The sequence below is a fragment of the Pelodiscus sinensis genome, chromosome 6 (genome assembly GCF_052426305.1).
Source record: "Pelodiscus sinensis isolate ZL-2025 chromosome 6, ASM5242630v1, whole genome shotgun sequence".
Classification (NCBI taxonomy): Eukaryota; Metazoa; Chordata; order Testudines; family Trionychidae; genus Pelodiscus; species Pelodiscus sinensis.
In genome coordinates this window covers 29,921,896-29,939,529 of record NC_143057.1, presented here as the reverse complement: position 1 = coordinate 29,939,529, position 17,634 = coordinate 29,921,896, and the positions used below count along the sequence as shown (strand labels likewise).

The window sequence follows — 17,634 nt, the reverse complement described above, 5'->3', positions numbered from 1 at the left end:
ATGCATGGGGAGCCAGCTGCCACCCTGCATGTAACTGCTGAAATGTTCAGTGATTACATGGTTATTTAATTACACATATTTTAACATCCCTAGAGCACACAGTCTCTTCCCAAACAGAATTGCTTGTGAGCCAGGCAATCACTGGCATACCAGGCACTGTTAAAACTGAGTGCGAAAACTGGGTAATTGCCTGCAACATACTGATCTAGATGTGCATGTTTTTGAATGCAGGTGAGGCCACTTGTATTAGAAAGCTTTGTTAGTGAGGGAGAAACAGAGTGGGGGGAGGTTCATTTCACAGCCTGCCGCTCTATGCCTCCAGTAGCAACTGCCTACAGCAACGGCCATTCCCAGCACTTCATTTACAAAAGCTGAATTGCAAACTCACTCTTCTGTTTAAATTCTTAAAACCCACTCTGAGCCGGCCGTTCCATGTAAACACCCCACAATCCTTCAGCTGGCAGAAAGAATCAGAAATCCAATTTCCTCGCAAAGTTCCCTTATTTCCACATGGCTTTCCAGCAGCAGTGACTATTTTTACTATTGCTTTTGTAATCAAAAGCAATAGAACCAACTAGTGATTTGTAAATTTAAAATTATATATAGTACAGGCACTAGGAAAACTGCTTTAATTATTACTCCCCTTTTTTATTTTATTTTATTTATATTTTTAATTTTAATTGATGATGTTGGCTAAGCACCTAAGAAGGTACCAAGTACCTTGCAAAATAAGGGGAAATGGGGCTGAAAGAGGCAGCTTGCTAAGGCAGAGGAGGAAGGTAGCAAGCTTCTCAGAGCAGATCAGATGTCTGTGACTATGTTTAGACTGCAAGCTTCTTTCATAATAAGCTTTTCAGTGGGTGAGTGCTCTTCTTCACACCCACCACCCCTGGCCTGTGTATCTGAAAAAGAGCACTCACCCGCTGATCCCTCCCCGGCTTCGGAGGATGCCTGGGAGACATTGGGGCCCTGGGGTACCAGCTCCGTTATGGTGATGATCATGCTGGCCATCTCTTCCTCTTCCTCCTCCTCCTCGTGGGCTGAGACCCCGCAGGTGGGTGCCGATGGGCATTTCCAGCCCCAAGTGCACCACCAGGGGTGGGGAAGGGGCTGCACTGTCCCCCCCCCCCCAAGATACGGTGAAGTTCGTTATAATAGGGGCAGGCGTGGGGTCCTGCCGTGGAGTAAAAACTGCGCGCCCTGGCATAACCCTGCTGGAGCTCTTTTACTTTACTCTGGACCTGCTCCAGAGTGCGGTTGCCCCTAAAGTCAGGCTCTCAGCCATCCTGCCGTAGATGTTGGCATTCCAGCATCGGGAGCAGAGATCCTGGAGGGTCTCCACTTTGCCCCATACCTCCAGGAGGGCCAGGTTCTCCTCCCCAGACCAGGAGGATGCATGTCTTTTCGTGCCCCGGCAGGCTCTTGGTAGCCCTGTGCATGCTCCCTGTGAGGGCCAGTGAGCTCTTTGGGGGGCTTGTGGCTGGGACATAGTGCCTAGATGTGTGGCAGTGGCAGCCGCACAGCAAGTTGCAGCTCCCAGGATCAGCTTCCTGCTACAAGCCTTGTCCTGGGTGTCTGCGGCTTTAAGAACTGCCAGGAGATAGGGACTATGGAGTTACGATGAGTGTGGATGGAGTGGCCAGCAGGGCACCTGTGTTATTTCCTGGAGACTTTTTTTTAACAACTCCCTCTAACGCGTTCACACTTGCCTTTTTCGAACAAGGCTTTTTCAGAAAAAATCCTTCTTCCTCATAGAATGAGGTTTGCTGTCGTCGGAAAAAGCCCTCCATTATTTCGACTGTCGAAATAACACTATTGCAGTGTGGATGCAGGTATCGTTTTCCTAGAATAACGCTGCAGCGTAGACGCACCCTGTGCGTGGTAGGGATGTAAACAGGTAGCAACCGGTTAACTAGTTACAGGGAGCAGCAATCCTGCCTGTGATCTGCCATGGGTGGAGGACTGCTCTAGACTCACTGGACCCCCCCCCCCCCCATGGCTAAGACCAGGACCGCTGGAAGCTGCTCCAGCTGGGCTGAAGCAGTCCCCTAACATTTAACCAGTTCACTGATTAATCAAGATTTTTACATCCCTAGTGCATGGTAGCACCAGCATGAGGTGCAAAAGCAGTGTTTGAGAGAGGAATAGGGACTGTTGGTGGGTTAGGTAATCCCTTTGCCATTTTACATGTTAGTGGTTGATGTGAGCTGTGGATGAAGTGGCTAATTCTGTCCTATGGGACTGTTAGCTAAAGCAGCTTTAATATTCTGTTTTCTAATTTAGTTTTGCCCTTGGTGTGGATAGGGCACAGGTCTGGGACATCTTTTGAGACCAGGTACTGATGCAGGCATGATTCATTGCTGGGTTATGCTGGCCTGCTTGATTGTGGTTGAACAGAGCCTCTAGACTCGAGGGCTACGTCTACATTGGCCCCTTTTCCGGAAGGGGCATGTTAATTTCACAGGTCGTAATAGGGAAATCCGTGGGAGATTTAAATATCCCCCGCGGCATTTAAATAAAAATGTCTGCCGCTTTTTTCCGGCTTTTAGAAAAGCTGGAAAAGAGCGTCTACACTGGCCCCGATCCGGCCCGATCCTCTGGAAAAAAGCCCTTTTCCGGAGGATCTCTTATTCCGAAGGATCTCTTATTTGAAGTAGGAATAAGAGATCCTCCGGAAAAGGGCTTTTTTCCGGAGGATCGGGCCGGATCGGGGCCAGTGTAGACGCTCTTTTCCGGCTTTTCTAAAAGCCGGAAAAAAGCGGCGGACATTTTTATTTAAATGCCACGGGGGATATTTAAATCCCCGCGGATTTCCCTATTGCAACCTGTGAAATTAACATGCCCCTTCCGGAAAAGGGGCCAATGTAGACGTAGCCGAGTAGTTTTCAGAAGCTGGGTGGTTAGGAGTTGGAGTATAGGGTGTTTGTTAAATCAAACCCTGTCCATACTAGGTTGCAAGCCTTCTGAGGGGCATAGATGGGTGTCTATTATGACTTTAGCACCATTAGACAGAGCTCTTAGGAACAATAATGGAAAGATTTCATCAGTAGACATTAGTGCTGACAGCTGCTTTTCTCCTGCTTGTTTGGGTGTCTTAAAGTGACAGAGGTTTCATCAGTAGACATGGCACTGGACTGGGACTTGGGAAGGTGAGGTTCTAGCCCAGATTTGACACCAGCTGCCTTTGTGATGAAAGCTGATCTTTTCTTTCTCCTCCCATCGTTGTCTAGTTTGTAAGCTCTTCAGCACAGGAACACATTCTCACTGTGTCTGTCCAGCATCTAGTACAATGGAGCTCTAATTTAAGCTGAGGCTTTAAATCAGGAGGGGATGATAATTTTTGACTGGGAGGGGGGCACTTCAAGAATTTGGAAATTGGTCAAGGGTTGCACTCGTCCATGATATTAATGGAGGAGGTTGTGGTCTGGGATGGAGGGTGGGTGCAGAAGGGGGTAAGGGATTGGGGTGCAGGAGTGGGTGTGGGATCTGGGAGGGAGTTTGGGTGAAAGAGGTGATTGTAAACTGGGGCAGGAGATGGTGCAGAACCTGGGAAGGAGTATGAGTGCAAGAGAGGATTCTGACCTGGAAGAGGGGTGCAGAAGAAAGTGCAGGTTCTGGGAGAGGGTTGTGACCTGGGGCAGGAATGCAGGAAGAGGTGCAGGGATCTGGTTGTGACTAGAGTAGGGGATTGCAAAGAGGGTAGTGGTTCAGGAATGGAGCAGAGGGAGGGAGGGAGGGGGGGAATGGGCACTTAAGCTGGGCAGCTCCTGACCAGAAGCCCACCAGGTTCTTCAGCCAGGCTCCCTGCCTTTCATGCCCCTGCATTAGTTGTGGGGGCCATGTGCAGCTCAGAACACTGGAAGCCAGGGTGGGTACTTCGTGTGCTGCCTATCCAGCAAATAAGCAGCTCCCATTGTAGGAAGTGTAGGAACTTGACATAAAATTTCACAGTCAGCCAGTAAAGTTAGAAAAAAATCGAAGAGCAGAAGACACGTCCCCATGTTGAGTGGATCTGTGTCAACAAGTATGTTGAAAGCAAACAGCATTCTTTATAGAAAGGAAGAAGAGCCTCGAACTTACCCCCTTCCCCACAGACCCTCCAATATATATATCCCCAAAATTATCTAAGGCTCCTGCTGTATTGAAGCCCTCTTCTGTGGCACACATTGTTTCTAAAGCAAATGCTAATGGGGAGGTAATACACCATATTATTCTGTCTCAAAAGCTCTTGTACACAGCTGAGAGTTGAACAGGAAACTCTGAGGTTTTACTTTTAAGTGTCTGTAGGTCAGATGTCTGTTTAGTAAAGATGGCCATCTTTGCTTGTACATTTAACAAGAGAAAAACCACAAGACGTTTGGCGAATTGTTTACCTAACTAGATCATCCAGATCCGCAACTAACAATTAGTGGATCCACTACTTGCTGCATGCAAACTGTTGCTAAACAGAATAATTTAAAAAAAAAAAAAAGCTTAAATATCAATAGTCAATCAAATGTAGATAGAACATCTGGCAATTATTTGAAAAGAGTGTGAGACAAATGCTGTGTACTTTATAAATGTTTAGCCTTCCAGCCCACCCTTTGCTTTTCACTGCATCATTCTGTCATTGCAGTAATTGAACTTTAGGCATTTGGCCTTTTTTCTGTTTCATGTTACCTTTGTACTCTCCAGGCTGAAAAAATGCACTTTAAAAAGTTAACCAATAAACAAAACCTTGTGCATTGGTCAGCAGGGGTTGGACAGGAGTCAGCAAAGTTAAGGTCAGAAATGTTCATTGTTTTGAAAAATTATTCACGGGCAAAAGATAATGGGGATAGATGAGTTAAGCTGTAAACCATGAAGTGAAAGGAGCGGCATTTCATTGTTTCTCCATTTCACATTCAAATTAGTTGTAAATACTGATGTGAGGGCATGTCTTCACTACAGGCGGGATTAATGGGCAGCAGTTGATCCAGAGTGGGTTGATTATCTTTCATATGACCTCCGAGCGCTCTCCAGTCCACTGCAATACTTCACCAGAATGTGATAAGTAAATGGAGTCAACGGGAGAGCATCAGCTGTCAACTTACCATGGTAAAGACACCGCGGTAAGCAGACCTAAGTATGGCACTTTCAGCTATGTTGTTCACGTAGCTCAAGTTGCGTAACTTAGCTCGAAAGTCCACAGTCGTGTAGACAAGGGCTAAGACTGCAATCACAGACTAACAGGGTTAGTGCAGGAAAATGTCAGGGCTCCTTACAGAGACATTGGAATGGGACCCCATAGTTGCATTTTGTAAGGTTCAGTGTTCAGCCTTCTTCACCAAGCCTTCCAAAAGTCCAATACTCAACTAGCCGTGGGGGGTTTAGCACTCCCAGTGTAGGGCAGAGGAGTAAGTAATGTCAGCAAAACTTGGGGAGAAGAGGCTGGAAGGAGTCAAGTATAGGCATGAAGTTACACCCTCAAAAATTCCAAATCCACAGCTTTCCACAAGCATGTTGTCTCTGTGTCCTGTTTTCTTTAGATTCCTTTTGATACAGCAGGGGTTCTCAAACTTTTTGATACCGCAACCCCCCCCCCCCCTAAGTTGCTCGCAACCCCCCGGGGGGTCGGAACCCACAGTTTGAGGCGATACAGAATCCAGTTCAAGAGCTGCGTCCTGATATTTGCAGCCTTCTGTGGGACTTCATCTTGCCTCTTCCTCCACAACCATGTCCTCCTCCCTCTGTGGGCTGGAGATGGTGCAATGTTATATAGAGCAATAAACCTTCAGAAACTCTTTTTTTTCCTAAAGGAAAGCAGCCTCCCTTCTACCTTGTCATCTTGACTAAGCTAGTTGAGTACTGAAGTCATCCTGTTCATTATTGTGTTCTACTTTGTGTATTTTTAATTGTTTGCAAAGGGGTGGTAAAATACTGTCTTCAGCAACATCTGCTCCTTTTATTTTGCCACGTGATTAAATGGTAATAAGTCTAATGTGTGATTGCGTGTTCTGGTCAGACCTCCCTGGTCCAACATCCTCGGGAACTCAGTGATCCTCAGAGTTTATTGTGGTCAAGGCTCCCTACCTGGCTGTTGGCTCTACTCCCTGATGCTTGTCTTGCTGCCTCCAGGCCCCCTTCCCTCCTGCCAGCCCTGGCTGGGACTGCATCCCCACCGCGCCAGCCGCAGACAAGGGCCCGCCCTGCTGCCTCTAGCCCAGCCATGGATGCACCTCCTACTGTGTAAGCTCTGGCCGGGACTGTGCTCCTGGCTGCTGGTCCCACTGCCTCCAGCGTTGGCTAGGGCTGCGCTCCTTGCAGCCAGGGCTGCACCCCCCCATCACGCTAGCCCTCACTGAGGCTGTGCTTCCTGCCACGCCTGTTGTGCTCGCACTCTTACTGCCAACCCAGACCAGGCTGTACTGCTGAACCTGGCCAGCTGGGACTCTCTGGTCCACAATATCTGTGGTCCTGCCAGAAAAGAGAGCCTCAGATTTAGAGGTTCAGTCTGTGCCAGTTTTTGAAATGGTAACATAGAGTTTCTCTCACAATTTTTGGAGAGCCTGTTAGGGGTCCAATCCAAACCCACTGTGGTCAGGAGAGATCTATTCGCTGACTGGTGTGCCAGATTTTTCTCTCTTGGGTTCTTTGACTAGCTTTATTTGGTAAATTCTCTTCATGCTAAGCAAGACAAAGTGTAACTCTTGCTCGAGTCTAGAAAACCACAGGCAGTTACAGGAATGACTTGTTGCTATGTGTACATTATAATTCAACCCTGTTTATCTGAAACATTTCAGGCCTATCTAAAAATAAGGGTTGAACAGTCAGTTTGCAGTTTCTGTATAAACTTCTCATGCTAGGAGGACGTGTAAGATTAGGATAAATGGGGTTTTACTGTGTGATCTGGTTTGGAGTATATTCCTGCTTTCTAATGATAAAGAGTTTTTCATATGTCAAGTTTTAAGTGCTGCAGTTGTTTCCAAGCCATTTAGATTGTCTTGATTAAAGGGATACTGTTAACTAGTTTGGGAACAAAATGTAGGTTGTTTAATTATCATTGTTTATTAGTAATCAACAAAACCACAATTGTGTAAATCCAAGTCTTTAAAAACTCTCTCAAAATGTCCAGTTTTTTTGTTTGCATGTTAAAAGGGCAGTGTCAATTTCAAAATGACACTGCTGTCAGAAACATTTTTATATCTCCTTATTGTTCCTAAAAGATGCGACACACAAATATTAAGGTCAGTTATATTAATACAGAATCTTAGCCTTAGGTACAATAATATAAGATAAATGCAAGATTTAAAATCAACACACCTCAATACGATTAAAAGACATTCTGAAAATACAAAAACACAAGTTCAGCCTTGCCCCAGAATCAATCACAGGTTTGACGTCACAATCCCTGGAACAATATACAAAAGCAAACTACCAAAGGTTGAATACATTAGGGATATATGTGAAAATACATTTATTCTTCTACTGACATTTTCAGTTACACTTTTACACGTGGATGGTGGTCCCCGTGAGCATCAGCTCCCAACTCTTCCCCCTCCCCCCACTTCTGCCTCTGCATGAACAGGCTCCTGCCCCCATCTCCACAGCTGCTTCTGTGGGGAAGGAGAAGTAGGTGGCTCTGTGGAAGCTGGCACTTGTGGGGAGCTGGCTTTTAAAGCCAGCTCTCCACGAGCATCGGCTCCTGCCTGCCCGCCGTCTCCCCACACCCACCCACTTTTGCCTCCCTCCCCCCATCCACACACTGCTGCCTCTGGTACACACATGCCAGCTCTCCCCACCCCCATCTCCGCACTACTTGCTTTTGAGCCAGTGAAGTAAAAGACATCTGAGCCAGAAATGGGGTTAGCCAAGTTACCAGAAAGTAAATATGGTAGATCTTCCACTTACATAGACCTCCCTGAGTAAAGCTCTTCCTTCCCAAACAGGCCATCTTCATAATTTGACAGTAGAGCCATAAATTCCCTTCCTGATATATTTTTGTTCAAACTATCCAAATATTTCTCAGAACTATGTCTGCTCTTTGAAGAGGACTGCCAAGGGGCAAATGCCATGTCCAGTTGTTTGCAAATATCTTCTGCTCTAAATGTAATGGAGATTCCACACTCTTGCCTACATCCCTAGCCAGGTCAAGTTGCAACAAGCCCAAGGAATGGAGAGAGCCGCAGACATTCAAAAGCCAGAGGAACGCTATGGATTGTGTACTGTTCAGCTGTTATTCCCCCCCCCCCCCCGTTGCCCCCAGACATAACCTTGGATGATGCTGTAGATTCATATGCTGAATCCTCAGCCAATAATTCAATATAAAGGCATCAAGCTTCACTCAGAATAGTGCACTCCCTTCTCTTCCCTAAATAAGGCTACCAGGGTGTAGTTTGAGAGACCGAGCCAGGGAGAAAAATGTATTTCCCCTCAGGGCTTTTGTTTATGCATGTGATGGCACTTTGTGTCGTTCCACAACCTGTATTCCTTATAGTTGTGTGGATTTTTCATGCAGCAACACCAGGAGAGGGACATGTTCTGTAAAAATAGGAAAATGTGTCTGCACAACAATTGGCAGCAGAGCGCTGGGCAAATGTAATACCTGAAACACCTTTTAACTACTTTTGAATAGCTTTCAGGTTGTCCCATTTTAAACATTGACCTAAAGAGCTATAGCCCAAGCAGTTCAGTAATCTATTAGTGCACATGAACCTGAATGAGAGTACTCCCTTTTCACTTGACCAAAATGAGTGAAATGCAAAACAAATGTTTTTCTCCATTTATGCTGTTTAAATGTTAACTATTCCTAGAGCTTTCATAACCAATAGCAGTAATAATGTTAGAAAAATAATGTCCGTATTGTTTTTAACTCGTGTCCCTTTCCAAATATGCCCTGTGAAGTTAGTTACTATTACAAAATCTGGATTTTATCTTTTGACCCTTGAAACGTGAGAGCTGTGATAGTTCTGTTTTAAGTAAATGTTCCTCCATCTTTTTTTCCTATTTTCTGGTTTGTATAAAGATTAATAATTAAAATGTTTGTGTTTATAGGGAGGCTGTGTGGATTCAACAAATCAGAGCCTGGTTCTGCTCCTCATGACCCTTGGACAGCAGGATGTTTCCAAAGTCCTATTAGGACCTCTGTCTCCATACACGTAAGTTGTTCTCTTTTAACTTTAAATACCAAATCTTGTTTAATTTGCAATTAATAACAGGTATTTTTTATGTAGAATGCTTCCTTGCTGGCTACGAACAGAAATACTTGTACTGATCATTTAATGATCTGCACATCAGAAGTTACCTAGTGTTTATTTTTACATACTGGAATAAGACTTCCTCATTTCCTATTTTCCCTCTGATTCTAAGGTGATTAAACTTTCAGATGCCAGTTGTTTGTTGGTATTGATCTTGAATTGTATATGAAAAATGCTTTTTTGATGCTTCGATTAAGCTGTCTTGTTTTGCCTAATGTTGAAGTTCCAACATTGTATTCCGCTCATAGCATGAACGTCAAAGAGAAACAACTCAAAGGGGCACCTCATGGAGTCTGGGACCCATGAAGTTTTAGAACTGATGTGGATTGCACTGGGTTTTTGCTTTGACCTTTTTTTTTTTATAAGAGTTTTTCAAGGTCTGTGGCAGTTACCAGTCTGAAGAGGAGTGCTGTGTTTCCCCCATTCCTGCATAGAGCTTTCTTGTTACCATAGCTGGCTGATGAACAGTTGACTAGACCAAAGCAGAGACTGAATTGATCCAAGTTTGCCCCTTTAAGGGAAAGGAGAGAGATGTTCATATGTGGCGGCGATATTGAACAGTTAGAATGTGAACTGTCCTTTTTCGGTTATCATGGTACCGGTGCTGTATACGTGAAAGGTACAGTACTGTGATAACTGAAGAATGATGGTGCCATCACATGAGAGCTATAAATTGCATAACTATTATCAAACCCTGATATCTCCGAAACCAACAGATCCACCAGAGTTGGTGGAAGGGGCTTTGTATTGATTTTGAGGGGAGCAATGGACGATTATCTGTGTGAAAGGGGCGAAGTAGACCATCAGAAGGTAAGTATCTTAGTGGTCAGTAATCTCATCTAACACCAGTCATTAGACTGCACAGTTAAGAGTATAATCTGATGTCTTACAATTTCAAACCACAAAGTTTGTAAAGTATTAATTTTTAAGCGGACAGATTTTAGCTGCTTTTGTTGTTGACACACTTAGCATAGTAGTGCAGGGCAGAGGAGTTTGGCACTGGACCAGGGTCTCTATCAAAATCAGTCGGATTCATGTCAGCTCATGTATGTTTTTTCTGTTTTCACTTCTTTGCTGCTATCATCTAAGCATTGAGAAGTCAACCTCCACAGCTACTGAGCACAGATGCATGTGACATTTTAAAACTGAGAAGCAAAACCCTGTAGAGTTCCACTCCCTTTCTCCAGTCCACATCTCCCCCCTCCTCTGATTGCTGCTATGTTAGTAGCCTCCTGCATTTAGCACCTTTCACGCTGAACAATCCCAAGCTGCTTATTTTATAAATGGTATACGATTAAGGATGTAACATCCCGTTTAAAATGTTAATAGGTAAATCTCCATATATTATAACCCATCTCATAGAACTGGAAGGGACCTTGAGAGGTCATAGAGTCCAGTCCCCTGCCCTTAGGGCAGGCCAAGTACCATCTCTGACAGGTTTGCCCCAGATCCCTCCTGCCCACACCACAATGAGCCTGGACAGGATGGAGCTGCCCCCCCACCCCCCCGTAGGACGAGGCTCTTATGGCCATGCCATGCGCCAGTTAACCAGTTACTCCTTTACATCTCTATGCAGGATTGATTTCCCTTGTCTAGCACAGTGAAACTGGTGGATTATAGTGTTAGGAATAGAAACAATATCTTGGCATATGTCCCTTCCCCACATCCCATATGAAGGCGGCCTCTATTTATTAATTGGGGAAGGGGGTGTTCACTTACCAAACACGCTACCTCTGGCTTCTCTGAAGTAAAACAGGCTGAACAAAGATACATTGGCATAAAGCCCTCTAGATCCTTGCTCCACATTCACATTCCAGATTCCACCGAGTCTGGGCATTCAGTTGTGTGTTACACATCCTGGAGAATCCCAGATCACATGAGGTTAGGCTGTTTTCACAATTTAGCGCACGCCACTCTACATACAGTTGTATCCAGGGGAGGAGGTCACAACCACAGCACACAGGAGCCAGCTCAGGGGCCTGAGAGGAGGGAAGGAGAGGGACGCCTGACTCCAGCCAGAAATGCCCATTGGGAAAAGGAAAGTGGAATTTATCCTGCTCTGGAAAGCCCTTGTAGACTTTAAGGCAGGCTTGGGCAAAATATGGTCTGTGGGCCACTGCCTCCAGCGTTGGCTAGGGCCCCGGTCAAAAATTATTGCCAACCCCTGCTTTAAGGCCGCAAGAAGCCGTCATGATAAACACGTTGTCAACGTGTACATGTTGCAGACCATACACCATCATCCACCCAATCCTGCAATAGACTCCTAACCTCTGACCAAGTTACTAAAGTCCTCAAATCATGATTTAAATACAGAGAATTCACAATTTACACTAATTTAACCCTGCAAGTGATAGGGATGTAAGTGACTAGTTGACCATCTGATAAGCAAAAGCTTATCTGATGGTTAACTAGTTCCTCGACTAGTCGCGCCCCGCCCCCCCTTGCTGTGTCTAGCAGACACAGCAAGGGGGGGCGGGAAGAAGCAGAAACCAGTGCTGGGGGAGCCAGCTTAAAAGCTGGTTCCCCCCAGCACTGTCTCTGCAGGAGGCGGGGGAGGAGTGAGGGCTGGGCATGAGCCAGGAATCAGCTGATTCCCACCTCACGTCCAGTCCCAGACTCTGCAATTCTACTTTTTAAATGTATTAAGAGCCTGCGAGCTCTTAATACATTTAAAAATCAGAAGCGCAGTGGGGGGGACTCAGTGCAAGCCAGGCCAGGCCACTGGGTCCCCCCTGCGGTGCTTTAATAGGGTTGCCCGGTGTCCAGTATTGAACCAGATGGTCTGGCATTTTCACCTCCTATCCAGTAAAACAATTCAGAAAATACCAGATACCTAAAATGTCCAGTATTTTCTGATTCTTCTCTCTCCCCGCCACCTCCCCCGCAGCCTCTTAGGGCCACAAACCCTCAAAAGCTTTTCTTAAAGGGGGCATGCTGTTTTGTTTTTGTTTTGTTTTTTTGCTTAACAGCTCTCGGGATCCTTCTGCCCCCCCCCCCCCACCCCCCTCCCCCGAACAACTCTGGTCTCCCCCCCCCCGGTGGGGTGTTTTTTCCCTGGTGGGGTGTTTGCTTTTTTTGGGGGGGGGGGGCAGGGGCATTTCGGTATCTTTGGTTAAACCATCTGGCAACCCTACACTTTAGCACTTTAAATGTATTAAGAGCCTAGAGTCTCTTAATACATTTAAAAGCAGAGCCACAGCGGGGTTAGCTGCCGGGCCGGGGGTTAGCTGCATGTCTGGTATTTTCTCATTCGGTAAGTTGTATTATTATTAGATGTATCAGTTTGTAGTTAAGAACTGCCTAGCTGGTGTGTGTGCTCAGGCTGCATGAGTGTGTCTACCAGCCAGACAGTTCGCAACTACTCGAGGGGGTGTGTGTGTGTATGGGGGGGGCGGGGGGGACAATAGAATCCCTGGGCCGGACTAACTCATGCTTTGTGGAGGAGAGGGGGGAACGGTGGCAGTGCCCCAAGATCTACATATGGTCGGGTCAGTCCCACTCCCCGCAGGCCGATTCATTTCTCCCCCCTGCTCCTCCTGCTGCGCCTCTGGCCAGCCCCACTCCCCCAACCCCCTCCCGGGCAGCCAGTTCTCCCCCGCATCTCCCTTGGCCAGCCCTGCTGCCCGTGTCCAGCCCCCCTTCCGGCATCTGCTTCTCTCCTCCCCCCAATCTTCCCCAGCCAGCTCCCTGCCCCCAACCTCGCACTCCCCTGGCAGCCTTGTTTCACTGGCCTGCCAGTCTTCCCAGCCTGCCCCGATTTCCCTTTCCAGTGCTGCTTCCGGTGGCCAGCTCTCCCCTCCTCCTCACCCTAGAATCCCCTGGCACCTGCACCTTCCCTTAGCCCTGCACCCTCCTGGTGTCTCCCCCTTTCCTTACTGCTCCTGCCCCCTTTGCCTTCTCTTACCCTGATACCCACCCCCTCACCACTCTCTGCCCCATCCCCTCCTGCCCCTCTGTGCCCTCACACATGACTTGCTCCATTCTGGCCTTCCTCATGCCCACCCCTTCTTTCAAGCCTTCTCCCAGCACCTCCCCCTCCAGCCCCCAATGCCCTTCCCCCCTCCCCTCTCCTCTCCTCTCCTCTCCCAGCATCACCCTGTCCCCTCTCCCACTGACACCTCCCCTCCTGCCCTTTCCCTCATTGTCTGCACTTGGCCCCCTGGCATTTGTCTCTCTCTCCTGCACCCTGTCCCTTGGTGCCTTCCCCTTCCACTCCGCCGCTGCCGCCTCTGCCCAAGCCCGTTCCCTACCTTCTGCCTTCCACATTGCGGGGCCGGAGGCCGGCCCCAGAGGAAGCGTGGCCTCGCCACGTGCCTCTGAAGAGTTTTAAAATCTCAGGCCGTGACATCACGTCATGCCCAGGCGTCCTCCCTGCCCATGTGCAACGCCGCACATGAGCAGCTGCAAGCGGTGAGGAGGAGCCGCACACGGCGGGGATGCTCTGGGGGCGGGGTGGGAGGACGCGTGGGGGGGCCGGGGCCTGGGCCCGGGCCCGCTCCAGGCAGAGCCGGGGGAGAGACCCAGCTTCACATATCGGTGGAACAGGGCCCCCAGCTCTGTAACTTGCTGGCACTTCTGGGTTCAGGATCGCGGGGCCGATTCGACCTAAGGCCAGCCCTGCCGGCAGCCGGCAGCCACCAGCCATGCTGAGGCCCGGTACCGGGCCGCAGCCCATTGTTTGGGAAACGCTGGAGTAGTCAATTAGTTGATTAAACTGTATTTAACATCCCTAGCAAGTGACACTGGCTGCACAGTCTCTTTATCTCTCTTGAAATGATTACCCTAGACTGCAGTAGAAATATCTGGACACTTTTTTGTGCAATGTACCGACACGTCTCGTTGGTTAGGCCACTTTAGCAAGCCCGAGGACAGTGTTGTTTGGAATCTAAGGGTATAGCTACACTACAGTTGATGGAAGGGTTTTTTCCATCTGTAGGGTAATTCCAACACTTCTGTGTAAGTAATCCATCTCCCCAAGAGATGGTAGCTTTGTGTGTGGACCCAGGCAGCCTCTTTTTCCTGATTACCTCCCCTTTATACTTGGGTGACAGGACAGCGAGGGATTATTAACATGGTCCCAAAGGATGACCACAATTTTCTGCCAGTTCCTGCCAAAGTCTGTTTGCTTTTACTGCTGGACTGTCCCACTGCTGGGGGAGTGCCTTGGGACTTTCTTAGGACTTGTGCTGTAATCTGGAAAAAAATGTATTTTCAGGAATAAACACTTTTTCCCAAAAGATGTCCAGAATCAGAATTCATTTTAATGCTGTTAGGTTCTACAGATGTGTATTCTAGCAGTGATCAGCTTGTGAAACTGCTTTTGAATCCATTTACTGTATTGCTCCCCCAAATATTTTGAATGGCCTTAGCTACCCTCAAAAATATTTTTCAGAAATTCCAGTAGAGTTTAGCATTGAACATTTTGGAATCAGGGTGGGGCTCAGAATGAATTGGAAATTGGATCCAGAGACATGGGAACTAGATTCTTTATGGTGATTAAGCAACTGACCTGCTGTGACACCAGTCATGTCATGGCACTTCTATGCCTCAATTTCCCCTTCCAGTCTTTGTCTGTGTTGATTGACAATTCTTCAGGGCTTTTCCTTTTTGTATTCAGTGCGAATTCGGTTGTGGCCTTCATAGCATTGCTATAATACAAATGAGATTTTTTTTTTCAAACCCACGCACCAATTTTCTTATGTCTGTCTCAAGTAGCCAGAACCTGAGCAAGAGAGAGACCCTTTCTAGCCATGCAGAGCTCAAAAGCTTGCCTCTTTCACCAACAGAAGTTGGTCCAATAAAAGATATTGTCTCGCAAATATCCTGGGACAGATACAGTGTCAACAACATCCTATGTCTCATTGAGTGCCAGGCTGTGCTCTATTTACAGACAAAACTTTTGTATTTATCAGATGAGTAACTGATATGTTGAAGATAATTTAACACCTCTTTCTTTTAAAAAAGTAAAATAAAATCTCATTTGTCCTCTCTCTCTCTCTCTCTCTCTCTTTCACTTTCAGAATTGAGTTTTTGCGACATTTGAGAAGCTTCTTCCAGATTATGTTCAAAATTGAAGCCAGGCCACCTCATGAAGAACTCAAGGGTGGAGAGAAAGTGTTGATGACGTGTGTTGGCATTGGATTTTCCAACCTTAGCAAAACAATCAAATGACAAAACAACTGCAGTTTTAATGAAAATGTGACATCAAAACTAATACAGCAAAGATACAATGTAACACTGTACACACAAAATGGTTGTGCCTGTTCTTCTTTCTCCTCCAGAATAATGTAGTGGCTGCTATGTGCAACTGTTTAAGAATATTATGAATTTTCACTTTTATCTCTTTATGGAGGCATTAAGGAAAGCAGCCTTAACAAAGATGACCAAAAAGAGAATTTGCAATGCAAATAATTTACCAAAATGTGGAGAGAGGAGTAACATTACATAGCTGTGTCAAAGAAATACCAACATTGAAATAAATTCAGCTCAAACTAGAGCAATATTTGTTTTCAGTTGTACATGCAGAATTTGAATCTTGAGTGGGCATTAGATAAGGACCATAAAGTCAGGGAGAGACACTCTTACTGATGAAATGGGCTTTATTCAAGCTTAGTGAACTGCAGGTACGGGAATAAAGTAGAAATATCTTTAATGTAACTTTTTTTAAAATTAGAACATAAGACATTTGCTATACTGTATCCAATTCAACTTTCTTGCTGTAGGAGCAGGGGTAGCCCTTTGGACTAGATTTTTTTACCTGTAAATTGTTTTATATCAGAGCCATGATTACTATTTTTAAGAAGGCCCAGGTTGGTTTGTTTACAGTATTTCATATACTCCAGAATGAGACTCTTCTGATCATTTGGGAAAGGTGGCAACACAATGCAGTAGCCACAGGAGTTTGGACTAAATATATCTCATCAGGGAATTGTCTTGTGCGGCTGCAATCTTTGGTGAGATGTTTGGTTGGGGTTCCTGTCTTAATGTGTCTCAAGTTTCCAAATGATGAAATATCACAGATTTTTTTTCTATACAGCAGAGGGGAGTGGTTGAACCTAGTGCACATGTGTTAGTTTAGTATTGGGCTGCTTTTGTACAAGGAAAAAAGTATTATGCACATGGCCACAGATTGAAGTAATTTTCCTCAGTATAACAAACAGTGAGGATGACTAATTTAAATTGAAACCATTTCAAAAACTGTACCACTGGTAGTACAATGGTCATAAGCCTGTACAAATTATATTGATCACTATATACTGTGATTAATATAGCATTACATCATTAGAAACTCATGAGAATGCATCCTTATCCATTACCATTGCAAGAGATGCATCCATAACATGATAGATATATGTTGCCCCACACAGGAATTTGACAGAAGACTATATTTATGATTAGTACTGTGCTGTAAAATATTGGAGACAACAATACTCATGTACTTGAAATTCTGTGGGGGGGTTTGTAGCAATCTGATTATGCATTTAGAAAAATAAAATTGAATAGTTTTTTTTTTTCCTAAATGAAGCTTTGTTTCTTTGTTTAATTTTGGTTTCCCTGGACTAGCACTCTGGATTTTCAAAAGAAACAGCTCTTCTAAAGAGATACTTACGATAATTGTCACCTTCTTAAAAACTTCTGGGAGGAGGAAAATAGGGGTGACATCTTTTTAGTACAATGTGTAGACATTACAGTAAAAAGTAATAAACCTGGACTCTCTTGTACCCTCTTATGCACATCAGTGAAGGGAGCTGAGATGTGTCCTGGCATAGCCTAGTTGATATTACTGTAACTGAAAAGCATGTCATGTCTGCGTTGATATTCAAGACACATGCCACAAAATGCTGTAACTTGTCATGTTACGTACATCATGTTGCTCTGTTGTTGGGCTGTGTAATTCATTATGTAGATGTGTGTGCTTACTGTTCAGAACCTGAATGGGGCATTACAATGCTGTGTAATCTGTGCAAACAGTCTACATGCAAAATACAGTACTGCTCTTATGTTGCAACAGATGGATTTCCTATTACATGCTTTTAATCAACATTCATAGTTGGTGACCTGGTTGGTGAGTACTGTTTCCAGTAATTGACTGGGGAATTACATCTCAGATTAGGGATGTTAAATTTAGATAGATTAACTAATGGAATAGTCAGTGGTATTTGACTATTCGATTAGTCTATAAGGGCACCTCTGCCTTTGAACCTGCCAGGTTCTTGCCACATTTCAAAAGGAAGCCCCAGAGCGCTGGACCAGTGGAGGACTCCCCATTGGCCCCATGCTCCCTGCAGCACCTGATCCTTTGAAATGTACAAGAGCCACACTGGAGCTCTTGTACATTTCAAAAGCAGAATCGCAGCAGAACCAGCAGTAGAGAGGGAGCCGTCTTAGTCAGATCTTGCTAAAACAAAAGGAAAAACTA

General features: G+C 45.7%; 1 protein-coding gene across 1 annotated transcript in view; it reads left to right on the top strand.

Annotated features, from left to right (window-relative positions):
- Positions 1-17,223, top strand: part of RCL1 (RNA terminal phosphate cyclase like 1) — a 50,569-nt gene extending 33,346 nt beyond the window's left edge. Inside the window, exons 8-9 of the mRNA XM_075931636.2 lie at positions 9,013-9,116; positions 15,236-17,223. Of these exons, the coding sequence (XP_075787751.2) occupies positions 9,013-9,116; positions 15,236-15,386 (255 nt within the window). The 3' untranslated portion in view covers positions 15,387-17,223. The remainder of the gene's footprint in view (positions 1-9,012; positions 9,117-15,235) is intronic.
- Positions 17,224-17,634: the final 411 nt, after the last annotated feature.